Here is a 22577-nt window from a genome sequence, read left to right on the forward strand (position 1 = left end):
GACTCCCTGGAGGAGGGTGTCTGGGCCTCCTGATGGCAGGGGAAAACCCAGCCGCAGAGTGTGTTAGCCAAGGAGAGTGTGGGAGATTTAGGGTGTGGTCTGCACAACCGGGCGCCCTCTCCACTGTTTGCAGAACACCCTCACCCACCGACGCGCCCATCGCTACCAGTTGGGACCCTGAGTCCGTCCTCTGCAGAGATGAACCCTCCGGTTTCTGCAGGGCTGGGAGGAAGTATGGGCTTGGACGTGGGCAGGCCCCGGCATCTCACTGCTTCTCGGAGGTGCCCACGTCTCCTGGGAGGTCTCGCCCTCCATCCCTTGCGCAGGGCTGCCTGGCGCCGTGTCCTCAGCCCTGGCACATCAGGTGGACAGGGTGGTGTCCATCTCCGCCTACAGTTCAGTATCCACCGGCCTGCTGACATGTCTGCTCTCCATCCGTCATTACGGAAAGTCCAGGATGGGGCGTCTGTCGGGACTGGTCTGGCTCCTTCCACAGGCTGACAACGTGAGGGTGACGGCAGCGACGGGCAGAGGCAGGTGGCCGCCCTTGGTCGGGGGAGTAACGCGCCTGTGTTCTTTTGCCCTTGCAGTGCTATGAAGGGAGGCCCTGCGGAGACACCCTGAGGAGAGTCGCCGCGCATGCGCTGATGTCACTGCTGGCCACCAGCAGGAGGGCGCAGGAGCTGGCACTGCGAGGTGGGCCATGCGGCGTGGGCTTGTGCGTGTTGTCAACTGGGGCTTTATGCTTGTGCACTCTCATTGTGTTTGGACTCTAAACACAAGAAACTTATACTCTCAGGGTCTCTAAAAAATAGTTAGACATGGCCCTGGCCAGGTGGCTGTTTGTTGGAGCACCGTCCTGGTACGCCAGGGTTCTGGGTCGATCCCAGTCAGGGCGCACACAAGAATCAACCAGTCATGCCTAAATAAGTGGAACAACAAATCAGTCTCTCTTTATCACTCTTTCTCTCTCTTCCTCTCTAAAATCAATTAAAATTTTTTTTAAAAGTTTAACATGCATTTCTTTTAAAGTAAAAGAATTATATGTATAGATTATTTTTTGTGATTCCTACTTCAGAGATTAACTATTATTGAGGCTTAAAAAGTAACACATCAGTCACTTTTATAATAGTTAAGTATTAGTAGCTACAGCACATGTTACATACCTGAAAAAAAATTTTAAAAGCCTAGTTTGATGGTAATGACAACAGCATTAGCTGATGCTGTGTTTTCGTAGAATTTCCCCTAGAGCAGTGGTCCCCAATTCCCGGGCTGCGGACTGGTTCCCGTCTGTGGACCATTTGGTACCGGTTCGCAGAGAAAGAATAAATAACTTACATTATTTCCGTTTTGTTTATATTTAAGTCTGAACGATGTTTTATTTTTAAAAAATGACCAGATTCCCTCTGTTACATCTGTCTAAGACTCACTCTTGACGCTTGTCTCGGTCACGTGATACATTTATCCGTCCCACCCTAAAGGCCGGTCTGTGAAAATATTTTATGACATTAAACCGGTGTGTGGCCCAAAAATGGTTGGGGACCACTGCCCTAGAGCATTACGGCCTCTCCTGTGGAATGGGAGAACACAGGTCTCAGCCGAGAGAGGGTGACAGCACCCTCACGACTGCTCATTTCCGTTGTGATTTGCTACTGGGACGAAGGAGGCATTCCTCAAAATGCAACGTGGATTCTGGGAGCGTTGTGCTAGGTGAGGACAGGCAGGCTAGAGCATGTCCGTTCTCTCACTGAGATACCAGAAGAAGGAGGTCGGAAGTGTGAACTGTTCCTGCTGGGAACTTGCTGGTACGCGTGGCTCCAGCCCCCTGGGCAGCGGCCCGCCGTGAGCTGCTCTGGGTCCTGTCTTGCAGCCAACCTGGTCGACCACCTCGTGGGGCAGATGAAGGACAGCAGCGCCCGGCTGAGCCTGGACACCCTGCGGCCCGGGAAGGCAGCGCGGAGGAAGAAGGTACCGGCTTCTGCGGGTCTGGGTCGAAGGCACAGCCACGCCAGAGACCCATCACCAGTGTCCCTGTGCCTGGCAGTGACGCCCACATTCGGTGGGACGAACGTCTGACTTAGAAGGACGGCACAGACACAGACATAAACGGATGGTCCTCTCCATCCTCAGGTGTGGGTTTGGGGGTTTTGTGTGTGTCTTCGTTCTTGTGTGAAGGTCTTTAACCCTTTGAGTAGTGAGTTCTTTTCATGCTTGCTGACCCTCAGGAGTTTTTTTTTTCAAAAAATGAAATTAGTTTCAGTTCCAGTTTTATTAACTTAAAATCATGTTTGATAATCAATTTATGGAAACAAGAAGAATATACATTTGCCTTTTTTAATGTTGCCTTACACATTTTTAAAATAAAAGTTGAAAGACATACATGTGCGATTGTACTCAGGATGGTTGGGGGCACTAGAACATGTGTGAACGTTCATAGTGCTCAAAGGGCTAAATGGAATGTATATTTTATGTATTTGTTGCTGTCAGCATTTTGGAGCATGCATGATAGATTTTGTGTACTACTGAGAGAAAATCTTTCAGCGTAAGCCCAGGTGCAGTAAAAATGAGCTGTAACCACTGTGCCGGGCAGCGTCCTAAACATTGTCCTGTTGTCCTGTGCGCACTCATGGCCACACAGTCATGTAAGCAGTAATTCATACGGTTGCTGAGCCCATGCTCCTAATCTGTGACGTCTGAGAGTCCCCTTCCAGCACCGAGTCTACAGGACTTGCGTGCAAACTGTGTTCACGTGAACTCGAGTAGCAGTTGCTATTACGTGGGACTGTGCTCATGATCGTAGCTGTGGGTGGGAAGACCTGCCCCCAGACTCATTGAGAAAACGGCTTTGCGTGTGCTTATGAATATGTGATTGTACACGCGTGTGCGTAGCCAAGGCCGTTAGAGCCGTGATCTGTGTGACAACTGTTCAACTGCGTTTGATTAGAAACCAAGGAAAAGTCATATTTAACAATGTCATTGACGCGGGTGTTACACGTGGTTCCTGTGTTCCTGTAACCTCACGTCCTCTCTGCTCTGAGCAGAGGCCTCACTTCACCCTTGAGCAAGTCAGGCGGCCCCTGAGGGGATGGGCTCTGTCAGCACCTGCCCCCTTTATTGAGATGAGGTGCGGGGTCCCCCTCTGCCTCGCCCTCCGTGCCTGATGGAACAGAGGCAGCTCTTTGCGGCGGATGCAGTCGTGAGACGCGGTCACCCTGCCGAGGTCATTAGCCTGTCATTCCCTCGGGGATGGCGTGCCGGGGGAGAGCGCGGCCCACGGCACCGTCATGGAACCCGAAGGACAGGAGTGGCTGCACGCAGAGCGGGGAGGGCGCAGTGGTCACGTGTCCCGTCTGCTCTGTCTGCGCAGGAGGAGGGCCTCGTGGGACAGCTGAGCGTCACCATGCAGCTGTTGAGGAACTGCCTTTACCTGAACGCAGACTGCAAGGTGAGTGCAGCTCAGACTCGGGCAGCGGCGCCAGCGTGGAGCAGGGGCTTTCTGGGGGGTGGCTTCGCGGGACAGGGGGAAGCGCACCGGGATCTCGTCGGCTGCATGGCCGACCGGGTCTGCGGTCTCAGTGTCCTCAGGTCGCCGCGCCCGCCTGCCCCGTCCTCTGTGAGGGTGCTTGTGTGTATCAGCCCAGACTCGGGCCGTGCGGGCTGAGGGCCTCTGCCCTGTCGGGGCCCAGGCCTCCCTCCCTGACTGGAGCGTGCTGTCCGTGCTGGAGGCAGGCTTTGTCAGAGGCGGTTGTCACCTGCTTCTCAGGGGTAAATGGACGTGCCTGTTCTGACGGGAAGAGGATGGGGTGCCGCCTGCTGAGGAGACCGCGGGCCTGTCCGCCTCAGGGCACCCCCACCCCTCCACCCCTGACGGCTGGCTCCTGGGCACAGAGACGCCCTCTGTCCGGGATGGGGCATGCGCAGCTGCTTCACGCTGTGAGCATTGGTGCCGCCGCCGGGCCGGGCCGTCGGGCACACGTCCTGGACGCCTGCCTCCGTGTTGCCGTGGAGATGCGGTGCTTTCAAAGCACCGCGCCTCCACGGAGAAAATGAGCAAGACAGAGACATTTTCAAAGGTTACTTTAAAAAAATTTATCTTACCCTTTTTTGCTTTTACTTGGGATAAAACTGGAAAGAACATGATATTTGTAAAATGAACATCCTGAACATAAAATTCTTTAAGCTTTCTTAAATGATAAGGCCAAGACACATGACTGATTTACATTTTGTGGGAATTAGTATTTGTACATTTCATTAAAGTTACTGTATATGAACTTTTTACTCAGGATAGAGGTGTCATTTATTAAATTTAAGTTTTCTTATGCTAAGTAGTATTGTGACGACTCGGAATCTTCTGGAATGATCTAGGTCAGCTTCCGTGGACTTCTGAGCTGCATCTTGAGAACTGGTTATAAATGTCATGTTCACACTTGTGACACATCAGTTATCTTTGTTTTTTTTTACAGAGACAGAGAGAGACTGACAGACAGACAGGAACAGAGAGATGAGAAGCATCAATTATTAGTTTTTTATTGCTCATTGCTACACCTTAGTTGTTCATTGATTGCTTTCTAATATGTGCCTTGACCACAGGCCTTCAGCAGACTGAGTAACCCCTTGCTTGAGCCAGCGACCTTGGGTCCAAGCTGGTGAGCTTTTGATCAAACCAGATGAGCCCACGCTCAAGCTGGCAACCTTGGGGTCTCGAACCTGGGTCCTCGACATCCCAGTCCGATGCTCTATCCACTGCGCCACTGCCTGGTCAGGCCACATCAGTTATCTATAAAGATGGAATGTCTCAGTAAGTCAGAGCACTCCTGCTTTTCCAGGTTATTAAGGGGTATATCTGCAGAAGAGTATTTAGATTACTCTTGAGTATAAACACAGTCCCATGAGGCAAAGGCTCAGAATTTCTTTTTCTGCTCCAACTTGCCTGAGGTGTAGGACATACTCCCATTACTAATGGCTTGTTGGTCACCCGAGTGGTCATTCACTGACCGATCCACGCTCACCCCACCCCAGCGCCTGTATGCGGGTCACGTAAAGGGGATTCTATCCTGGGATAGTCACGGTGGCCAAGGTTAGAGGTCATCCAGGCAGGAGATGGCGAGACCGCAGTGGGGCGGATAGAAGGGGGAGGGTGGCAGCAGACCCGGGGTGCAGAGGACAAGAGAGGTAGGACTCCAGGCTCTGCGCAGTACAGGGGGCACAGTGGGCAGCGTCAATGCGAGAGCCCGCGGTCGGGCATGCCCTGTTCTTTGTGTCTTTGGGACATCCACGAGGATGATGGCTGGCCATCGGCGGACACAGATTCTGAGCTCTGAGGGGTGAAGCGGGTTGGGGGTATTAGGGGTTCTCAGTGGATGAATGGGGTTTGCAGTTATGGCTGTTGTTGAAATTTCCCAGGAGAGTGTGTAGTAAAAGTCTAGGTCAGGGGTCCCCAAACTACGGCCCGCGGGCGGCATGCGGCCCCCTGAGGCCATTTATCCGGCCACCGCCGCACTTCCGGAAGGGGCACCTCTTTCATTGGTGATCAGTGAGAGGAGCATAGTTCCCATTGAAATACTGGTCAGTTTGTTGATTTAAATTTACTTGGTCTTTATTTTAAATATTGTATTTGTTCCCGTTTTGTTTTTTTACTTTAAAATAAGATATGTGCTGTGTGCATAGGGGTTTGTTCATAGTTTTTTTTATAGTCCGGCCCTCCAACGGTCTGAGGGACAGTGAACTGGCCCCCTGTGTAAAAAGTTTGGGGACCCCTGGTCTAGGTCATCTCCTTGGGAAATGTAATTAAGAGAAGACAGGAAACCACGGAGAAGGGAGCGCTGGGAGAGTGCAGGGTGGTCTAGGACGGAGGGCTGTGTGGAAGGGGAGGCAGTGAGACCTTCACCAGCTGCCACACTTCCCAAGGGCTTGGTGGCCGCAAAGACAGCGGAGTTTCCAGAGTTTCCAGCATCGCTGGGACAGGATGGGCTGAAGTAAGCTGGGGTCAAACAGGAGGTAGGCAAGGGCAGCAACAAGAGTTCTTTTTAGAGCTTGGTCACGAAAAGCAGCAGCGAAGTGTGGGACACTCAGCTTTAAAGGAAGTGCGTTTGTGTGTTTTTCTGTAAACCGCTTGAATGTAGAAGAGAAATTATCAAATCGGGGACTAGTTAGTACAGAGACAGGAGGGAAAGAAAGAAAAGAACTAAGCGGTGGGTCAGGATCCCCAGGGGGATGGGCAGCCGAACTCTTGAGTGCAGGTGGCCCTGGGCGTCTCCAGCCCCAGGGGAGCGGCGTACCTCCCCGCCAGCAGCAGGCAGGGGTGCGTGCCTGTGCAGTGCAGAGCAGAGGAGGAGCCGGGGAGCGGCGTACCCCACACCAGCAGCAGGCAGGGGTGCGTGCCTGCGTGGTGCAGAGCAGAGGAGGAGCCGGGGAGCTGCGTACCCCACACCAGCAGCAGGCAGGGGTGCGTGCCTGCGTGGTGCAGAGCAGAGGAGGAGCCGGGGAGCTGCGTACCCCACACCAGCAGCAGGCAGGGGTGCGTGCCTGTGCAGTGCAGAGCAGAGGAGGAGCCGGGAGCGGCGTACCTTCCCGCCAGCAGCAGGCAGGGGTGTGTGCCTGCGCAGTGCAGAGCAGAGGAGGAGCCGGGAGCGGCGTACCTTCCCGCCAGCAGCAGGCAGGGGTGTGTGCCTGCGCAGTGCAGAGCAGAGGAGGAGCCGGGGAGCGGCGTACCCCACACCAGCAGCAGGCAGGGGTGCGTGCCTACGCGGTGCAGAGCAGAGGAGGAGCCGGGGAGCGGCGTACCCCACACCAGCAGCAGGCAGGGGTGCGTGCCTGCGCAGTGCAGAGCAGAGGAGGAGCCGGGGAGCGGCGTACCCCACACCAGCAGCAGGCAGGGGTGCGTGCCTGCGCGGTGCAGAGCAGAGGAGGAGCCGGGGAGCGGCGTACCCCACACCAGCAGCAGGCAGGGGTGCGTGCCTGCGCGGTGCAGAGCAGAGGAGGAGCCGGGGAGCGGCGTACCTCCCCGCCAGCAGCAGGCAGGGGTGCGTGCCTGCGCGGTGCAGAGCAGAGGAGGAGCCGGGGAGCGGCGTACCTCTCCGCCAGCAGCAGGCAGGGGTGCGTGCCTGCGCAGTGCAGAGCAGAGGAGGAGCCTGTGGCCGCTTGTTTCTGTCCTGAGGTCAAAAGGCTGTGTTCCGAGCCCAAGTTCATGAAGAGGGGGAGTGTGCTGATGACTGGGGATGACTCCCCACTCTCTCTGCCATGGCTGCTGCATACAGTTCTATAGGACACATGTGTATGTAATCGCCCGCGTGTGTGGTCACGTGTGTGCCCCTGGGTCTACAGATTGCCTATTGATTCATGTTACTGCAAATTGTGGTTATATTTATCTACAGCATTTTCCCAATGGTAACTGATCTTCATAGTAAAAATTAAGTTACTTAATAATTTATTGATTTAATATAGTATCTTGACTGAGTTTTACTATACTCAGATTATTATTATTATTTTTGTGACAGAGACAGAGGGACAGATAGGGACAGACAGAAAGGGAGAGAGATGAAAAGCATCAATTCTTTGTTGTGGCACCTTAGTTATTCATTGATGTATTGCTTTCTCCTATGTGCCTTGACTGGGGGCCTACAGCAGACTGAGTGACCCCTTGCTCAAACTAGTGAGCCTTGCTCAAACCAGAGGAGCCTGCGCTCAAGCTGGCAACCTTAGTTGGGGTCTTGAACCTGGGTCCTCTGCATCCCAGTCCAATGCTCTATCCACTGCACCACTGCACAGTAATCTACCGCCAATCGATCTATCTCTCCGCACGCGCCAGTTAGGTGTGTGCCCACGGGGGTGAGGTGGGAGGTGCGGCCTCAGTGTTGATCCGTGTGCACCTGACCAGTCGGAGCGTTGGCAGTTGACTCTGTGTGAGACACCATCGCCTTGCTTGTCCGGCGTGCCTGGAGCTATTTCTCTGGCCACCCCACTGTGGAAGGGACTTCCTGCCGCTGGGCAGGCTCCCAAGCAGGCCTGGCCAGGGCTTTTGGATTCGATTTAGCTTTTATTTTCCTGCATTCTGACGAACGCTGTCTTCTTTCCTTCCCGCAACAGGAGGCAGCCCGGGAGGCCCAGCTGGCCCCGGTCCTGCATGCTCTCTGGCCTTGGCTTTTGATGGACGATTCGTTGATGCAAGTTGCCTTGCAGCTACTTTGTGTCTACACTGCAAATTTTCCTAAAGGTACATAGACCCAGTGCTGCCACTCAGTGATGGAGTGTATTGAAAATTAATCATATATATTGTCGTGACAGGAGACCAAATAAATGAATACTTAGTTTAAGCAGGCGTCCCCAAACTACGGCTCGCGGGCTGCAATGCGGCCCCCTGAGGCCATTTATCCAGCTCCCGCCGCACTTCCAGAAGGGGCAACTCTCTCATTGGTGGTCAGTGAGAGGAGCACTGTATGTGGCGGCCCTCAAAACGGTCTGAGGGACAGTGAACTGACCCCCTGTGTAAAAAGTTTGGGGACCCCTGGAAGGCGTTTCTCCTGCTGACAGAGAGCACTGTGGTTACACGCACCCTTGTCACGTTGTAAGAACAGAAGGCGTGTGGCAGCTCGTGGAGGGGGTACGTAACCACAGCTCGGGATGGAGAGGGAGAAACCGGTTGGTTCTATCGGTGGGAAACAGAATTTAATAGGAAGATTGAGAGAGTAGAAATTATGTAAGACCCTACGAAACAGGCCAAGGTTAAAACGTCTGTAGATGAGAGCGCAGGACGCTGGTGTAGTGAGAGGTAGTTGCGGGTGGAGCTGGTTGGGGCTGGTGGCCCCTTTAGTGAGGCGCTGTTGTGATGTGTTAGGTTGCAGCTCTCTCTGTTGGCCTGGTGGCAGCCTGCACATGGCAGCGGCGGCGGCAGCGGCTTGCAGAGGGGCCCCCGGCAGCTCGCTGGTGCTGTGTGCCCTGAGGCTAGCCAGCCGGGCGCCCCTGGAGAACGCAGCCGTGCAGCAGGCGCTCTTCATGCTGCTCGTGAACCTGGCCTCATCCCACGACTGCAGAGGCATCATGCAGAAGGTACGCACCCATCCTCTCCATGTTGCAAGGAGGTAGTCGGATACCCCCCCATCGAGGACACGTGGGAACTGTCTTGGGTTAATTCATGCCGATTTCAAGACCTTTTACTGTAAAGGCTGGTGCAAGGACTGGGAGGTGCGCCAGATTAAAAGCCAGCCGATAGTTGAGACGAGAAAAGCAGAATACGATCAAGCCATTTTCTTTTAGTTTATCTTCTTAGCGTCAGATTATGTTTTATCACTCTCAGAAATGAAGGTTTTAGGAATGTAGCTGTCTTACATTTATTTGAGATCATAAAAGTAACATATTGGTCTTTAAAGCGGACCAAATTGAGCAGTCACCATTTCAGCTCAATTCACATTGTCAGAGTAGCTGCTGAAGACACGGCCCTCTTTCTGCAAGTGAGACCTGGCTTCTTGGTGACCTTGTCCATTCCCTGGGACCCAGGGCCTGAATATGACTTCTCATCATGACTACAGTGAAGTCAGTGGGGGATTGAGTGGTTGAAACAGATTCTAGCACAGATGCTCAGTTAGACCATGTTTAGGTGTGTTAGCAGGATCCCCAAAATCTGAGTAGGGTCATATGATTACTGCCTAGCAGTACATGCTGATTGGAGAACTTCCCTTTCTTTTGCAAGAAGGCCAAGGTACCTGCAAAAGTTCATAGCGTTCATGAGAACCGACTCTCCCTTTCCTCTGCCGTGTCATGATCTCCCACACACAAGAAACCACTTTGATTGTAATTTCCAAATAAATAGTAGTCTTAGGTAAGGAGGGGTCTTTTCCATGGGATGCTGGAGTTAACTCGTGCTGGCTCTGGGTACTGTCTTGAATTTTCAGGGATTTTGCAGGTCAGCTGAGCTCAGGATGGTGTCCGGCAATCAGTCCCAATGGTGTTCATGTTAAGCCTAATCCGGAGGGACCTGAAACATTGAAGATACGAACAAAGTCCGTGGATTACACACCAAAGCTTTATTGTCGGCGGCAACTCCCGACAGTTGTCTGAGGGAGAGCGTGCTGGCCCTTTGTTCTACTTAGTTTTTATAGTTTTGTAAGTGGGAAGTACAGAAGCAAAAATTGTAATTAGGAGCCCTTTACCACTATTGGTTATATTCATATGTCCTTTAACATGATAGGACCATGTTTAATTTGCAAGCCATACATCATTTTGGAGAAAACAAAATTTGTAAGTCAACACAATGGTAGAAAGATGTCTCTTTACATATTAAAAGGCCTTCCTATATTATCTAGTGTTTATCCGCCATCTCTCTGTTCAGAGTCACACATATTAACCACATGCATTTACATAGGAGAGGTAGTTTCCGTGGGGACAAATGCCCGCAAATGGCTCATTGCTATAAGAAAAGGTTTATTTTGGCTTTTCTCTCCCTGCACCTGGCTAGCCATTCACCCCTTTCCCCACAGGTGTGGTGGAATGTCAGGGAATCCATGTTTTCCTCCCCTTTGCATTTACAATACAATGCCAAGGGCCATCCTGGTTATGCCAATCACACAGCACAGAGACTATTCTCACAATTTCTCTGCACACCTTAACCCAAATAAATAAAATGTTCTTCAAGCCTCTTAATATATTAATATTAATTCTGTAGCTTTTGGTACTTTACAACACCTGTGGGTGAAGTGGCGCAGTGGCTCCTCAGTTCACACCAGGTGCATCGGCACAGAATGGAAACCGGGGACCCCAGCTCTGACCCGAGCAGCTGTCTGCTGCCGCGCGGCTGGGTGTTTTCTTCATATTTATGTCTGTGCATGTGAGTGTGAGTCTTGTATGTGTGTTTTGTGTGAGTGCATGTGTATGCATGTGTGAGGTCCCCCTGCACTGGGTGTGCAAGAGTACAGACCAGCACAGGCTCTCTGCCCCCCACGCATACTCACACTCACACACACTCACACTCACGCACACACACACACACACACTCACACTCACGCACTCACACACAGAGAGCACAGCAGTAGGAAGAGATGCAGGAACGCCCAGGTGCAGTGAGTGATGACCTCAGGTCTGACGTGGGACTCTGAGCTGGACACTCACTTTCTCTAAGATTCAAGGTCTTCAATTATAAAACGACAAGGTTAACCAGAGTGGCATCTCAGGGGTCCTCAGCTCTCAGTCCGGATTCAGCATGTTTGGTGTTGGTGTGACAGGACTGTCTCGGGCTCAGGCCAGCACGCACTCTTTCTTCTGCTGCAGTGAAGGCCTCGAGCTCCCCCCCCCCCCCCCGCCCTGTGTGGCTGATGCCGTGACACAGCTGAGACCCAGAGCGTCTGGTATCTGCACTGTGGCGTTTCCACACATGCTGCCCGGGGTGGGAAGCTGTTCACAGACCGCATGGGCGCAGCCGGGAAGAAGGGGTGCTGCACATTTCCAGTGTGGGGACGCCATGCCTTCTGTTGCTCGTCAGCCCAGGTCTCCACTGTCAGGTAGAACCAGGTGGAATCGGGCTGAAGGGGGACTCCAGGGCTGCAGCCGGGAAGTGGCTGTCGGGTGCGCAGGGCAGTGGGCATGCTCTCCAGCCTGCGTGATGTTGGCTTCGCCAGCTTATCTCGGCTGAGCACTCAGTCCTGTTACATAGGAGGATGCGATTTATTTCCTAGATTCAGGCCATCATCTTGATTTATGTGCAGGATAACCCCAGAAATAAGCCAGAGCTGTCAGAGAGCAGACCTGGGCAGTCATGAGAGCTAAGCCATCCCATTTCTGCTCCTTGATCAAACCTGTGCCTGGCTGTGTTACCCTGCTGTCCTGGCTGCTTCATAGAGCATTTCCACTTTCTTCTCTTCCCCTTTCCCTTCCCCTTTCTTTTCCCTTCCCCTTCCCTTTCCCTTTCCCTTTCCCTTTCCCTTTCCCTTTCTCTTCCTTTTCCCTTCCCTTTCCCTTCCCCTTCCTTTTCCCTTCCCTTTCCCTTCCCCTTCCCTTTCCCTTTCCTTCCCCTTTCCTTTCCCTTCCCGTTCCCTTTCCCTTCCCGTTCCCTTTCCCTTCCCGTTCCCTTCCCTTCCCCTTCCTTTTCCCTTCCTTTCCCCTTCCCCTTCCTTTTCCCTTCCCTTTCCCTTCCCCTTCCCTTTCCCTTTCCTTCCCCTTTCCTTTCCCTTCCCGTTCCCTTTCCCTTCCCGTTCCCTTCTCTTCCCCTTCCTTTTCCCTTCCTTTCCCCTTCCCCTTCCTTTTCCCTTCCCTTTCCCTTCCCGTTCCCTTTCCCTTCCCGTTCCCTTTCCCTTCCCGTTCCCTTTCCCTCCCCGTTCCCTTTCCCTCCCCGTTCCCTTTCCCTCCCCGTTCCCTTTCCCTCCCCGTTCCCTTTCCCTTCCCGTTCCCTTTCCCTTCCCTTTCCCTTCCCTTTGCATTCCCTTTCCCTTTCCTTCTCTTTCCCTTCCCTTTCCCTTTCCCTTCCCTTTCCCTTTCCTTCCATTTCCCTTCCCTTTCCCTTCCCTTTCCTTTCCCTTTCCTTTCCCTTTCCCTTCCCCTTTCCTTCCGTTTCCCTTCCCCTTCCCTTTTCCTTCCCTTTCCCTTTCCTTCCCTTCCCCTTTTCTTCCCTTTCCTTTCCCTTCCCTTACCTTTCCCTTCCCCTTTCCTTCCATTTCCCTTCCCTTTCCTTTCATTCCCCTTCCCTTTCCCTTTCCCTTTCCCTTCCCTTTTCCTTCTCTTTCCCTTTCCCTTCCCCTTTCCTTCTGTTTCCCTTCCCTTTCCCTTTCCCTTTCCCTTCTGTTTCCCTTTCCCTTCCCTTTCCCTTCCCCTTCCCTTTCCCTTTCCTTCCCCTTCCCTTTCCCTTCCCTTTCCTTTCCCTTTCCCCTTCCTTTTTCCTTCCCTTTCCCTTCCCCCTTCCATTTCCCTTCCCTTTCCCTTTTCCCTTCCCCTTTCCTTTCCCTTTCCCCTTCCCCTTCCCTTCCCTTTCCCTTCCCCTTTCCTTTCCCTTTCCCCTTCCCTTTTCCTTCCCTTTCCCTTCCCTTCTCCTTTCCTTTCCCCTTTCCCTTTCCTTCCCCTTTCCCTTACCTTTCCCTTTCCTTCTTTCCCTTTCCCTTTCCCTTCCCTTCCCTTTCCCTTTCCCTTTCCCTTCCCTTTCCTTTCGTTTCCCTTCCCCTTCCCTTTCCCTTTCCCTTTCCCTTCCCCTTTCCTTCCCTTTCCCTTTCCCTTTCCCTTCCGTTTCCCTTCCCTTTCCCTTTCCCTTCCATTTCCCTTCCCTTCCGTTTCCCTTCCCTTTCCCTTTCCCTTTCCCTTTCCCTTTCCCTTCCGTTTCCCTTCCCTTTCCCTTTCCCTTCCCTTCCGTTTCCCTTCCCTTTCCCTTTCCCTTCCCTTCCGTTTCCCTTCCCTTTCCCTTTCCCTTCCCTTCCCTTTCCTCCCTCCCTCCCTCCCTTCCTTTCGTATAGTTTATTTCCTCCCTCCCTCCCTCCCTCCCTTTCGTATAGTTTATTCTGACAATCGGTCACTGTCTTTCCCGTGGTTAGGAGTGTGCTGGGGTTTGTGGCAAGGCTTATACTGAGAGATTACAATGACTTTGACGCTTCAAGTGACAGCTTTCTCGTCTCTGTGAGTTACTTGAAGGACATGTAGCTATGAGAAGTCTATGAGTAGCTAAGCAGCTGGGTACACAGAACATAAGCTATGCCCACAGGTTCATGTCTAACACACGGGTAGCTACAAAGATAGTTATTCTCCGTACCACCAGGCGGTTAACTGGTGTCCTAGACTGACCTGTGTTTTCTTTTTTAAAAATTTTATTTTTTTAAAGTTTAGTTGATATACAGTATTATAGCAATTTCGGGTGTATGACATAGTGATTTGACATTTATAGGCCCCGCAATGTGATCACCACAGTGAGTGTAGTACTCTCTCACTGGGCATGAGTGCAGTGTTATCGACCGTTTTCCCTGCGCTGGATGTCACACCCCTGTGACTTAATTTATTTTAAAACTGGAATGTGTTACCTCTTGATCCCTTACACCTTTCCCAGCCGTTCCCCAAGCACCCCCACCATCAGTAGGTTTTTCTTCTGTGCCTTCCCACAGCCAGGGGCAGACAGAGAACTTGGGAGTCCTGAAGTAACCCGCACTGCGTCATCACCCTGAGTGACTGAGCTGACCGTCATCAGAAAAGACTCACTAAGAACTAAAACTTGAGAGCTATTTTGCTCTCCTTAACCTCTTCCATTGTACCTGGAAACACAGTAGCTGGAGGACCTGGACGGCACTGGGGGAGGGGACACGCAGGCTGGGGAGGGAGCAGAGTGCCTGCCCACTGGTCCCCGGGGGACTGGGGAGTGATGCAGAGACTGGAGGACAGTCATGTCTTCTCTGTCTCCCCACAGACCAACTTCCTACAGAACTTCCTGTCCCTGACCTTGCCCAAGGGAGGGAGCAGGCGTCTGAGCAGCCTGGCCATGCTCTGGCTGAAGCTGCTGCTCAGCGTGTCGCGGGCCGAGGACGGGCGGCAGATGGTCCTGAGGCTGGACGGAGGCCTGGACCTGCTGGTGGAGATGAGCGCGCGCAGGCGCGGTGCAGGCCTGCCCCTGCTGGTTCTCCACAACGTCTGCTTCAGCCCCACGGGCAAGCCCAAGGTCCTGGCCCACGGTGAGTGCTCCTCCTGCCCCCTGCCCATGGTGAGTGCTCCTCCCACCCACGGTGAGTGCTCCTCCTGCCCCCTGCCCACGGTGAGTGCTCCTCCCACCCACGGTGAGTGCTCCTCCTGCTGCCAAGCCCAAGGTCCTGGCCCACGGTGAGTGCTCCTCCTGCCCCCTGCCCACGGTGAGTGCTCCTCCCACCCACGGTGAGTGCTCCTCCCACCCACGGTGAGTGCTCCTCCTGCTGCCAAGCCCAAGGTCCTGGCCCACGGTGAGTGCTCCTCCTGCCCCCTGCCCACGGTGAGTGCTCCTCCCACCCACGGTGAGTGCCCCTCCTTCCCACAGTGAGTGCTCCTCCCACCCACGGTGAGTGCCCCTCCTTCCCACAGTGAGTGCTCCTCCCACCCACGGTGAGTGCCCCTCCTTCCCACGGTGAGTGCTCCTCCTGCCGCCAAGCCCAAGGTCCTGGCCCATGGTGAGTGCCCGCCCTGCCCACAGTGAGCGCCCCTCCCACCACCAAGCCCGAGGTCCCGCCCACATTGAGGTGAGCGCCCCTCCCCGCAGATGCGCCCAGTGACACTACGTGCGGTTCATGCCTGCTCATTCCGATAGGAACTCAGAGTGTTAAAATGTGAGGGAGTTTATTAAGCTGCAGGTGCCCCAGGCACTGTGGGAGACAGGGGCTGTGCAGAGGGACCAGGCGTGACCCCTGTCCTTGGGAGCAGCTGCGAGCCTCCTGGAGCAGACAGGTCACCTCGCTGGAGACACGCCTGATCCAGGAGGTGGCACGGGGGAGGGCGGAGCGGTGTGCTCTGGCTTCATCCCCACTCCTCCACGTGTCCCCTCTCCCTCTGGGATTGGAGCCAATGCTGCGTGTCAGTGACACCGTATCCCGCCCCCATTGTTCAGCTGGTCTCCCCCGTTATGTCTTCCCCGTGGCGTTACCTCCAGGCTGTGGATGATGGTGCATCTGTTGATGCCCAGTCTGCCACCACCGAACGGAAGCTCTTACAAGGGGAGAGGTTTTGTCTGGTTTGCCCGTGTTTACCTGCAGCACGTGGAGGGTATGTGTCGCTCGCGGAACTCTGTGACTGTTGATTGAGCTCCTGACAGGTCGGGTAGCCAGGCCCACGAGCAGGGGTGCGATCAGCCCTACAGATGCCTGTCCCCTGAGGGTCAGGGCAGGTGGGGGCCAAGAGGGTCAGCTTTGGGAGCATTGAGAAATGGAAAGAGAAGTGGAAAGTGTTGTCTGTAGTGTGTGCTGTGTCTGAGGGGGGTGAGTTTCACAGGGAGCACGCTTTATAGGAGACGACGTTACGTGAAGCCCACATGCCTATGGCCAGCGGCGACACTCGTGATGTGCCCACTCCCATGCCATGGGGCAGTGCCTCTGGGTCCAGTCTCCTCACCTGGGAGACAGCCTTCTCCCTGAGTTTCGGTGGCAGTCAGTTCATAAAAACATGTGCCTGGCTGTGTTTACGCTTCACAGTAGATCCTGAAGCTGTGTTCTCTCTCGTCTCTCTCCTGTTTTCCGCTGAATCTTTTCTCGGGGGCGTTTCTCTGTGAAACGGAGTTTCTAGGTGAACAGCGGGGATTCCACTCATGTTCTGCAGTGCACGTGGCTCTGATTTCCTGGGAGGAGTTCCGGGATTGCTGGAAGTGCGGGGGTCCTGGGAAGTGTGGTCAGTGATCGTCCTTGCCCAGTGAACTGTGGCTCTGCCTGCACCTCCCTCTCCCTGGCAGCCGGCTGGCCGGCCGCTCGGGGCCTGTGCTCCGCCCGCCTTCGCTGTGTCTGCCTCCTCGTCCTCACACCTGGACAATGTGGGTGGCAATGGGACCCACCTCACAGGGCAGTGCAGTGTTGCACATGTGAGGTGTCCATGCCGTTCCTGGCATCACCTGCCTGTTAGCACCTCTCAGAACACGTGTCCCCTTGGGGGACAGTTGGAAGAGGACAGACTTTAGGGAACCGAAGGAGGGGTCTGCATTTTCCAGTCCTGGGCCCTCCGGGTTGACCTTCAGCACCTCCTGTACAGCAGGGCTCTGTCTTGCATCAGGCTGGGGCAGGCGGGCAGGCTCTGGGTGAGAGGGAGCCTCCCCTGCCCCGGACGTGCGGTTGGGGCCCTTGGGGCAGGGACAGGAGGCAGCGGGAGCCTCCCCTGCCCCCCAGACGTGCGGTGGGGCCCACGGGGCAGGGACAGGAGGCAGCGGCACAGCTGCCAGTGCCGGTGTGGACCTGTGAGGACATGTCCCAGGCGTGGTCTCCTACTTCCACTCAGGAACTTCTGAGAACAACAAAAATGTGTTAGACAACATATATTAAAATTCACCTTGAAGTAAAGTCAAAGAACTGAAAAGATGGTGAGAAGCTTCTAGGCCGTTTTTGATTGCGAGTTTGTGCCCCGAGGAGTAAGAAGCATACAGAACACTCTTTTGCTCCAGCAACATTGGCCGACATGGATGTTTGGGCTTTTGTTCGGGAATGCAGGAGATCAGGGGACAGAGGTCAAGACTCTTCACGACGGGAGGTTAAGGGTCATCCTTCCTGTGTGAAGCTACAACTTCAAAGAATCAATCTTAGGAAAAGGAGGAACCAGAATTAAGTCGGTTCCACAGCCATCATACAGGCCACTATAAAGAAAAGAAACACACGACTGCCCCTAAGAGACACGCATGCCTGAGTAGCCTGTGACCTTGGTTTGATCCTCAACAGACAGTGGCTCTGGGTCTTAGCAGAAGCGCACTCCGCTCAGATGTGTGGAGGACAAGTTTGTACTAAGCTTCAAGGAACCTCATGAAATAAGTTTTCAAAAGCGTTAACCTGAGCGCAATTAAGACCAAGTGTGTCAGGAAGCACGTTGCATGAGGAAGACCCAGCAGGGACACCCCCCTCTGCCTGGGCTCAGGCAGTGGATTATCAATCACGGTTCTGAAACAACTTGACCACATTCGATAGGTAAACAACCTTGGAAACATTTGCAGGGAATCGGAAGCTGAAACGTGGAAAGATTTAAACGAGAACCAAACAGAGCTTCGAGAACTTCAGTGTCTAGTAAGATAGCCACGTTTGGGTATTTAAACCGGAATCGAGTGGAGCGCTCAACCTGTCGGTCGCACCAGGTGCACGTGGCCAAGGCCGCCTGTTAGCTTGCACTTTGGTGTTGTCATCGCTGCAGGATTCCGGTACCTTCACAGCAGACAGTAAAGCTCACGCAGATGCCTGGCCGCGCCGTCTGGTGCAGCTGAGGACGGAAGTTGGGAGAGGAAGACGGGTCAGAGAGTCAGTGCCCACAGCGCAGTGCAGAGAGCTGACGAGACGGGAGAGGTTCTGAAACAACTTGACCACATTCGATAGGTAAACAACCTTGGAAAGAGGGCCACAGCAGACACGTCGAGACGGTCTCCCAGCTTTTCTGTCATTAGATGCATCGAGTTGTGTAAGTCTTGCCCGTAAGAACACAACTTGATTTTAAAATTACATCCTCTAGGAAAGTGATTCAATGTAACGATTCTACAAATAAATAGACATGCCCCAGCAGTCTCCCTGGCACGGACTGCTCTGCATCTTCACGTAAAGCGAGTCATTGTTGTGTGTCGCCCCATGACTTGATTGTGCACTCCGCTGGCGTTGCCGGAAGGGCCGTCTTGTGTGTCAGTGTGCTCCGCTTTCTCCTCCGACACACGCGTCCACACACAAAACACTCCTCTAGTGCGGTTCATCCTGTTTTCTCAGGCTTAACTCACGTGGTGTTCTTGTCGAGTATTTTATACAGTAGCCCGTGCTATTGATACGTTTGTATACTACAGTAGTCTGTGGTTTATCACAAGAGCAAATTTATTTTCCTGCACACAAAATGTGAGCGGTCATCAAGAGCTCCTTAATATAACTCAGCACGCGATCACTTCTCCGCTGCTGCTGTCACTGGTGAACATGCGTTGTTGACTTGGGGGGCCGTGGCTGCTCCCCGACTGCCCCATGTCCATTGTGACCATGGCAGAGCCGCCGTCCCTTGTGCCGCGTGGGGTGAGAGGTCGTTGTTGCCATCGTCTGGTGATGCCAACTTGTATGTGTTCCGATGGGGAGAGAGGCCATCTGAGTAGTCTGAGGTAAGAAGACAAAGTAACGTCTGGGACTGAACTTTGTTTCTCCTTGTGTTAATTATCAGAACAGGTCATCAGCGTGCTGGCCGCCTCCCTGGAGAGTGAGAATCAGTATGCTCGGAGGATTGGAGCAGCCGCACTCTGGGCCCTGACTCACAGTTACCAGAAGGTCAGTCTCTAACATCTTTGTCATTCCTGGGGAGCAGACACCCCCTCTCGGGCATTTGGGGACCTCAGAGGAGCATCAGCAAGAGGAACAAAAGGGCAGGAGAGCGGCGCTGCCCCGCGCCCTCGTTCGCAGTCAGTAAACGGCAGTTCAGGTCTTGTGCAAGCATTTCAACAGGGTGTCTCACTTCAGAAGCGTTCTCTCTTTGGAGTGAATTTCCCTTGTTCATATAATTGATGTTCCATGTTGCTGCAGTGTTATTATAGATTATTTCTGCTAAAAGTGTCAAGGAAGAAGGCCTCTTAAGATAAAACCAAATAGCGGAGTTTTATTCAGTTGTAGGGTCTCCCCTTCTCTATGTGTGGTCACTGAGCTCCGGGGTACACTCCGTTGCCTGAGTGCAGCTGGCCTTGCCCCAGGGGCAGGCAGCTGGGGACCAGGCCTGCTCCTTCTCGGGCCTCTGTCTTGTCTTTGAGTGCAGACCTCTCACTCCTGAGAGAAATGCCCGCTTGTGTCAGCGATGCAGTGGTGGCCCAGTGACAGTGTGAGTACAGCCGAGCATCCCCACGGGCTCTCTCAGCTGCTGTCCCTCGTCTGGGCATCTGTCCTTCCTGCTGCGTGGGTCCGCGCGGGGGCAGAGCCTGCCACCGCCCTCTCCGTGTCCCCAGGGCTCAGCACAGCATTCGGCACTCTGCCATCACTTAGTAAGGGTTTGTGGTATACTTGGCCTGAAACCTGAAGGTTGAGGGGATGTGAAATAACTAAAACTAGGGGTAGGTAGTTTAAATAGTGGACTGAGAGTAGGCCAGAATGTGGGGCAGGAGAGAGTCCAGCCAGGGGGAAGGCACACGCTAATCCTGATCCTGTGTGTTACGTGTCCTGTTCATCACTGTGGTCCACAGTGCAGATCTAACTCACGGATTCCTCCATGCTATCCAGGCAAGGACGACTCTGAAAAACCCATCAATAAAAAGACGAGTGGAAGAAGCCTATTCCTTAGCAAAGGAAAGTAAGTTTCATTTTGGATGGTTACAGTTATACTTGGAAGCAGTTAAGTGATTTCTCTGATTAATGAAATATTTGGACAGTTGACAGCAAAATAACAGTTTTCCTACACTGATGTTTTACAATGATGCTTGAGGAGCGTTTTTGCTGACACATTCTACAGCATGCTGGGATTTGGTCTGTGCTTTTCATTATAACACTTTTTAAATAATAGTTCCTTCAGACATGCCTGGGATCTTTCTACCTGTGATTTTTTTCTTGTAGTAAACTTCGCCAGTGGCCACCACTGTGCTAATGTGTGTTCTTGGTGATAAGAACGGGGCCCAATTAGAGTTGACCTTGAACGGAAACGATCCGGAAGTTGAATCAGTCTTGCAAAAATAGACCCCATTGCCCCGTCCTCACCCGTCCTGCACTGTGGTCACGATGGGAGGCGGGGTGTCCTTGTGAAGTACACTTTTTGTTTTCAGTGACACACGTTTTCAATGAGTTTTATTCTCTGAACAGTTGTGCTCAGACACCCAACTGTGTTTTCCCCATGTTTGTGTAGCCTCATATTTTTGTAAGTGGCTTGTGGGTTTTTTGTTTTGTTTTGCTTTGCTCTGGTTTGATCCTAGCTGTGACCGTGCACGTGAAGAGTTGCATTAACGTTAGTGTTTATGTGTTCGGGGTGGGAATACATAAAAGGGACACGGCATCTGGATTAACGACAATGAAATCCGTTGTGGAGTTGGATAGTCTGTAGATGATCGTCTTTAGCCGAACCACTGATGAGCAGTAAGTGCAGTCTGTCACTGCTCCCTCTCTCTACGGCGTGCGGTGTCCCAGTGCTGGTGCGTGGGCAGCGAGGTAGAGCCTGCCTGGGACTCGTGCCTGTGGCTGGGCCGCCCTCTCCGGTGCACACGCGGTTTAACCGCTTGCTCTTCCGTGCTCTTCTTTTTCTCGCTCAGCTGTCTCAAACTCAGAAGAAAACCCTCAAAATGCCTATTACTTGAAGTGTCTTGAGAACCTCGTGCAGCAGCTGACCTGCTCGTGAGGACGGAGGTGCCGGGCGGCGCTGGAGGGCCACGGGACAGCGAACGGTGCTGGGTGGCCATGTGTGCAGCCGCCGCGGAGGACGGACAAGGACGAGACGGGACGGGCGGGCCCTGTGGGGCGTGTGGCGTGCGTTCTTCCATCCTTCCGGGGGCCATGTCCCCACTCTATCCCCTCACTCCGGACCAGCTCTCTGCAGGGGACAGCAGCGGGCGGGGAGATGACAGACACCCGCAGAGAACGGCTGGGGACATAAACATGTCTGCCCTTCACTATGCAATGTGTCTTGTAAAAACTCTATTTAACAGTTATTTAATAAAATAAAATATTTCTAGAAACTGAATAGTGACTAGTAATTGCTGCCTTCAGACTTTCCTCAGTTTCCTGAAGATGCATTTTAGGAACGGAAAGAGGACATTGTATTCCAGTTCCCTTTTGTAACAAGGATGTTTTACAGGACATTTGGCTCTTGTCAGTACAGATCCTTACCTTTCAGATGTTGATATCATCCAGGATATACACATTGGTGAAGGGCCATTCGTGTGTAAACATGTAACATTTGTGTCATGCTTTTTTTTTTTTTTTTTTTTTTTGCAATTTTTTAGTGAGAATCACTCCATGTGATTTGCAAATCTGTTATATTTTATTCTTTTTCCCTTCCCACCGCTGACGTGCTGTGTGATCACAGAGGAAGGGGTGGAGTCCATGGTGACCGAGACCTGGGCTCCGGTCCCAGCTCAGCCTGGACCACCAGGCAGACAAGGCCGAGCATCGGGCCTGAGCGGCTGCCCACGCCGGGGCGCCCTCTGCACCGTGCTGGGGGTAGCCCCGCGCAGCCGGCCCGAGCACTTGAAAAAGGAGAAAATTGTATCCAAGAAATGAAAAATATAAGCTGATGTGTGTGTGTGTGTACATGTGCATATTCATACACACACACACACACACACGTTTATTTAGGAAAATGTTTTCCAGTTGAATTAGGGTTCACAAGAAAAAATTCCACACTTACAAAGTAAAGTACTGTTAGCAAGTTGCTGTTGTCGCTCACATCAGTCGGTGCGTTTCTGAGCTGGAGTGTGGGAGTGAAGTGCACGTTCACGACCGAACAGGAGCGGGTAAACGGGTGGTGGCTGAAGAACAGGAGCGGATAAACGGGTGGTGGCTGAAGAACAGGAGCGGGTAAACGGGTGGTGGCTGAAGAACAGGAGCGGATAAACGGGTGGTGGCTGAAGAACAGGAGCGGGTAAACGGGTGGTGGCTGAAGAACAGGAGCGGATAAACGGGTGGTGGCTGAAGAACAGGAGCGGATAAACGGGTGGTGGCTGAAGAACAGGAGCGGGTAAACGGGTGGTGGCTGAAGAACAGGAGCGGATAAACGGGTGGTGGCTGAAGAACAGGAGCGGATAAACGGGTGGTGGCTGAAGAACAGGAGCGGATAAACGGGTGGTGGCTGAAGAACAGGAGCGGATAAACGGGTGGTGGCTGAAGAACAGGAGCGGGTAAACGGGTGGTGGCTGAAACGGCCCGGGGTGTTGGGTAAGTTCGAGACTGGGCAGCCCAGGTCATGTTGAAGTGACGGACATGCCTGTATCCTGGAGCAGCTTACCAACTGTAAGAGCAGGAATCTTGGGAAGTATTTCCATCTTTTCTCCTGGT

The 22577-nt window shown here is 53.2% G+C and overlaps 1 protein-coding gene across 5 annotated transcripts in view; it reads left to right on the plus strand.

The window, feature by feature from the left end:
- Nucleotides 1-21215, plus strand: part of RTTN (rotatin) — a 117941-nt gene extending 96726 nt beyond the window's left edge. For all 5 annotated transcript variants that reach the window (XM_066352589.1, XM_066352590.1, XM_066352591.1 and 2 more), the window contains 9 exons: nucleotides 591-696; nucleotides 1871-1968; nucleotides 3368-3445; nucleotides 8086-8212; nucleotides 8834-9045; nucleotides 14363-14624; nucleotides 18781-18884; nucleotides 19821-19890; nucleotides 20837-21215. In XM_066352589.1, coding sequence (XP_066208686.1) covers nucleotides 591-696; nucleotides 1871-1968; nucleotides 3368-3445; nucleotides 8086-8212; nucleotides 8834-9045; nucleotides 14363-14624; nucleotides 18781-18884; nucleotides 19821-19890; nucleotides 20837-20922 — 1143 coding nt within the window. In that variant the 3' untranslated portion in view covers nucleotides 20923-21215. The remainder of the gene's footprint in view (nucleotides 1-590; nucleotides 697-1870; nucleotides 1969-3367; nucleotides 3446-8085; nucleotides 8213-8833; nucleotides 9046-14362; nucleotides 14625-18780; nucleotides 18885-19820; nucleotides 19891-20836) is intronic.
- Nucleotides 21216-22577: the final 1362 nt, after the last annotated feature.

The sequence above is a fragment of the Saccopteryx leptura genome, chromosome 11 (assembly GCF_036850995.1).
Source record: "Saccopteryx leptura isolate mSacLep1 chromosome 11, mSacLep1_pri_phased_curated, whole genome shotgun sequence".
NCBI lineage: Eukaryota > Metazoa > Chordata > Mammalia > Chiroptera > Emballonuridae > Saccopteryx > Saccopteryx leptura.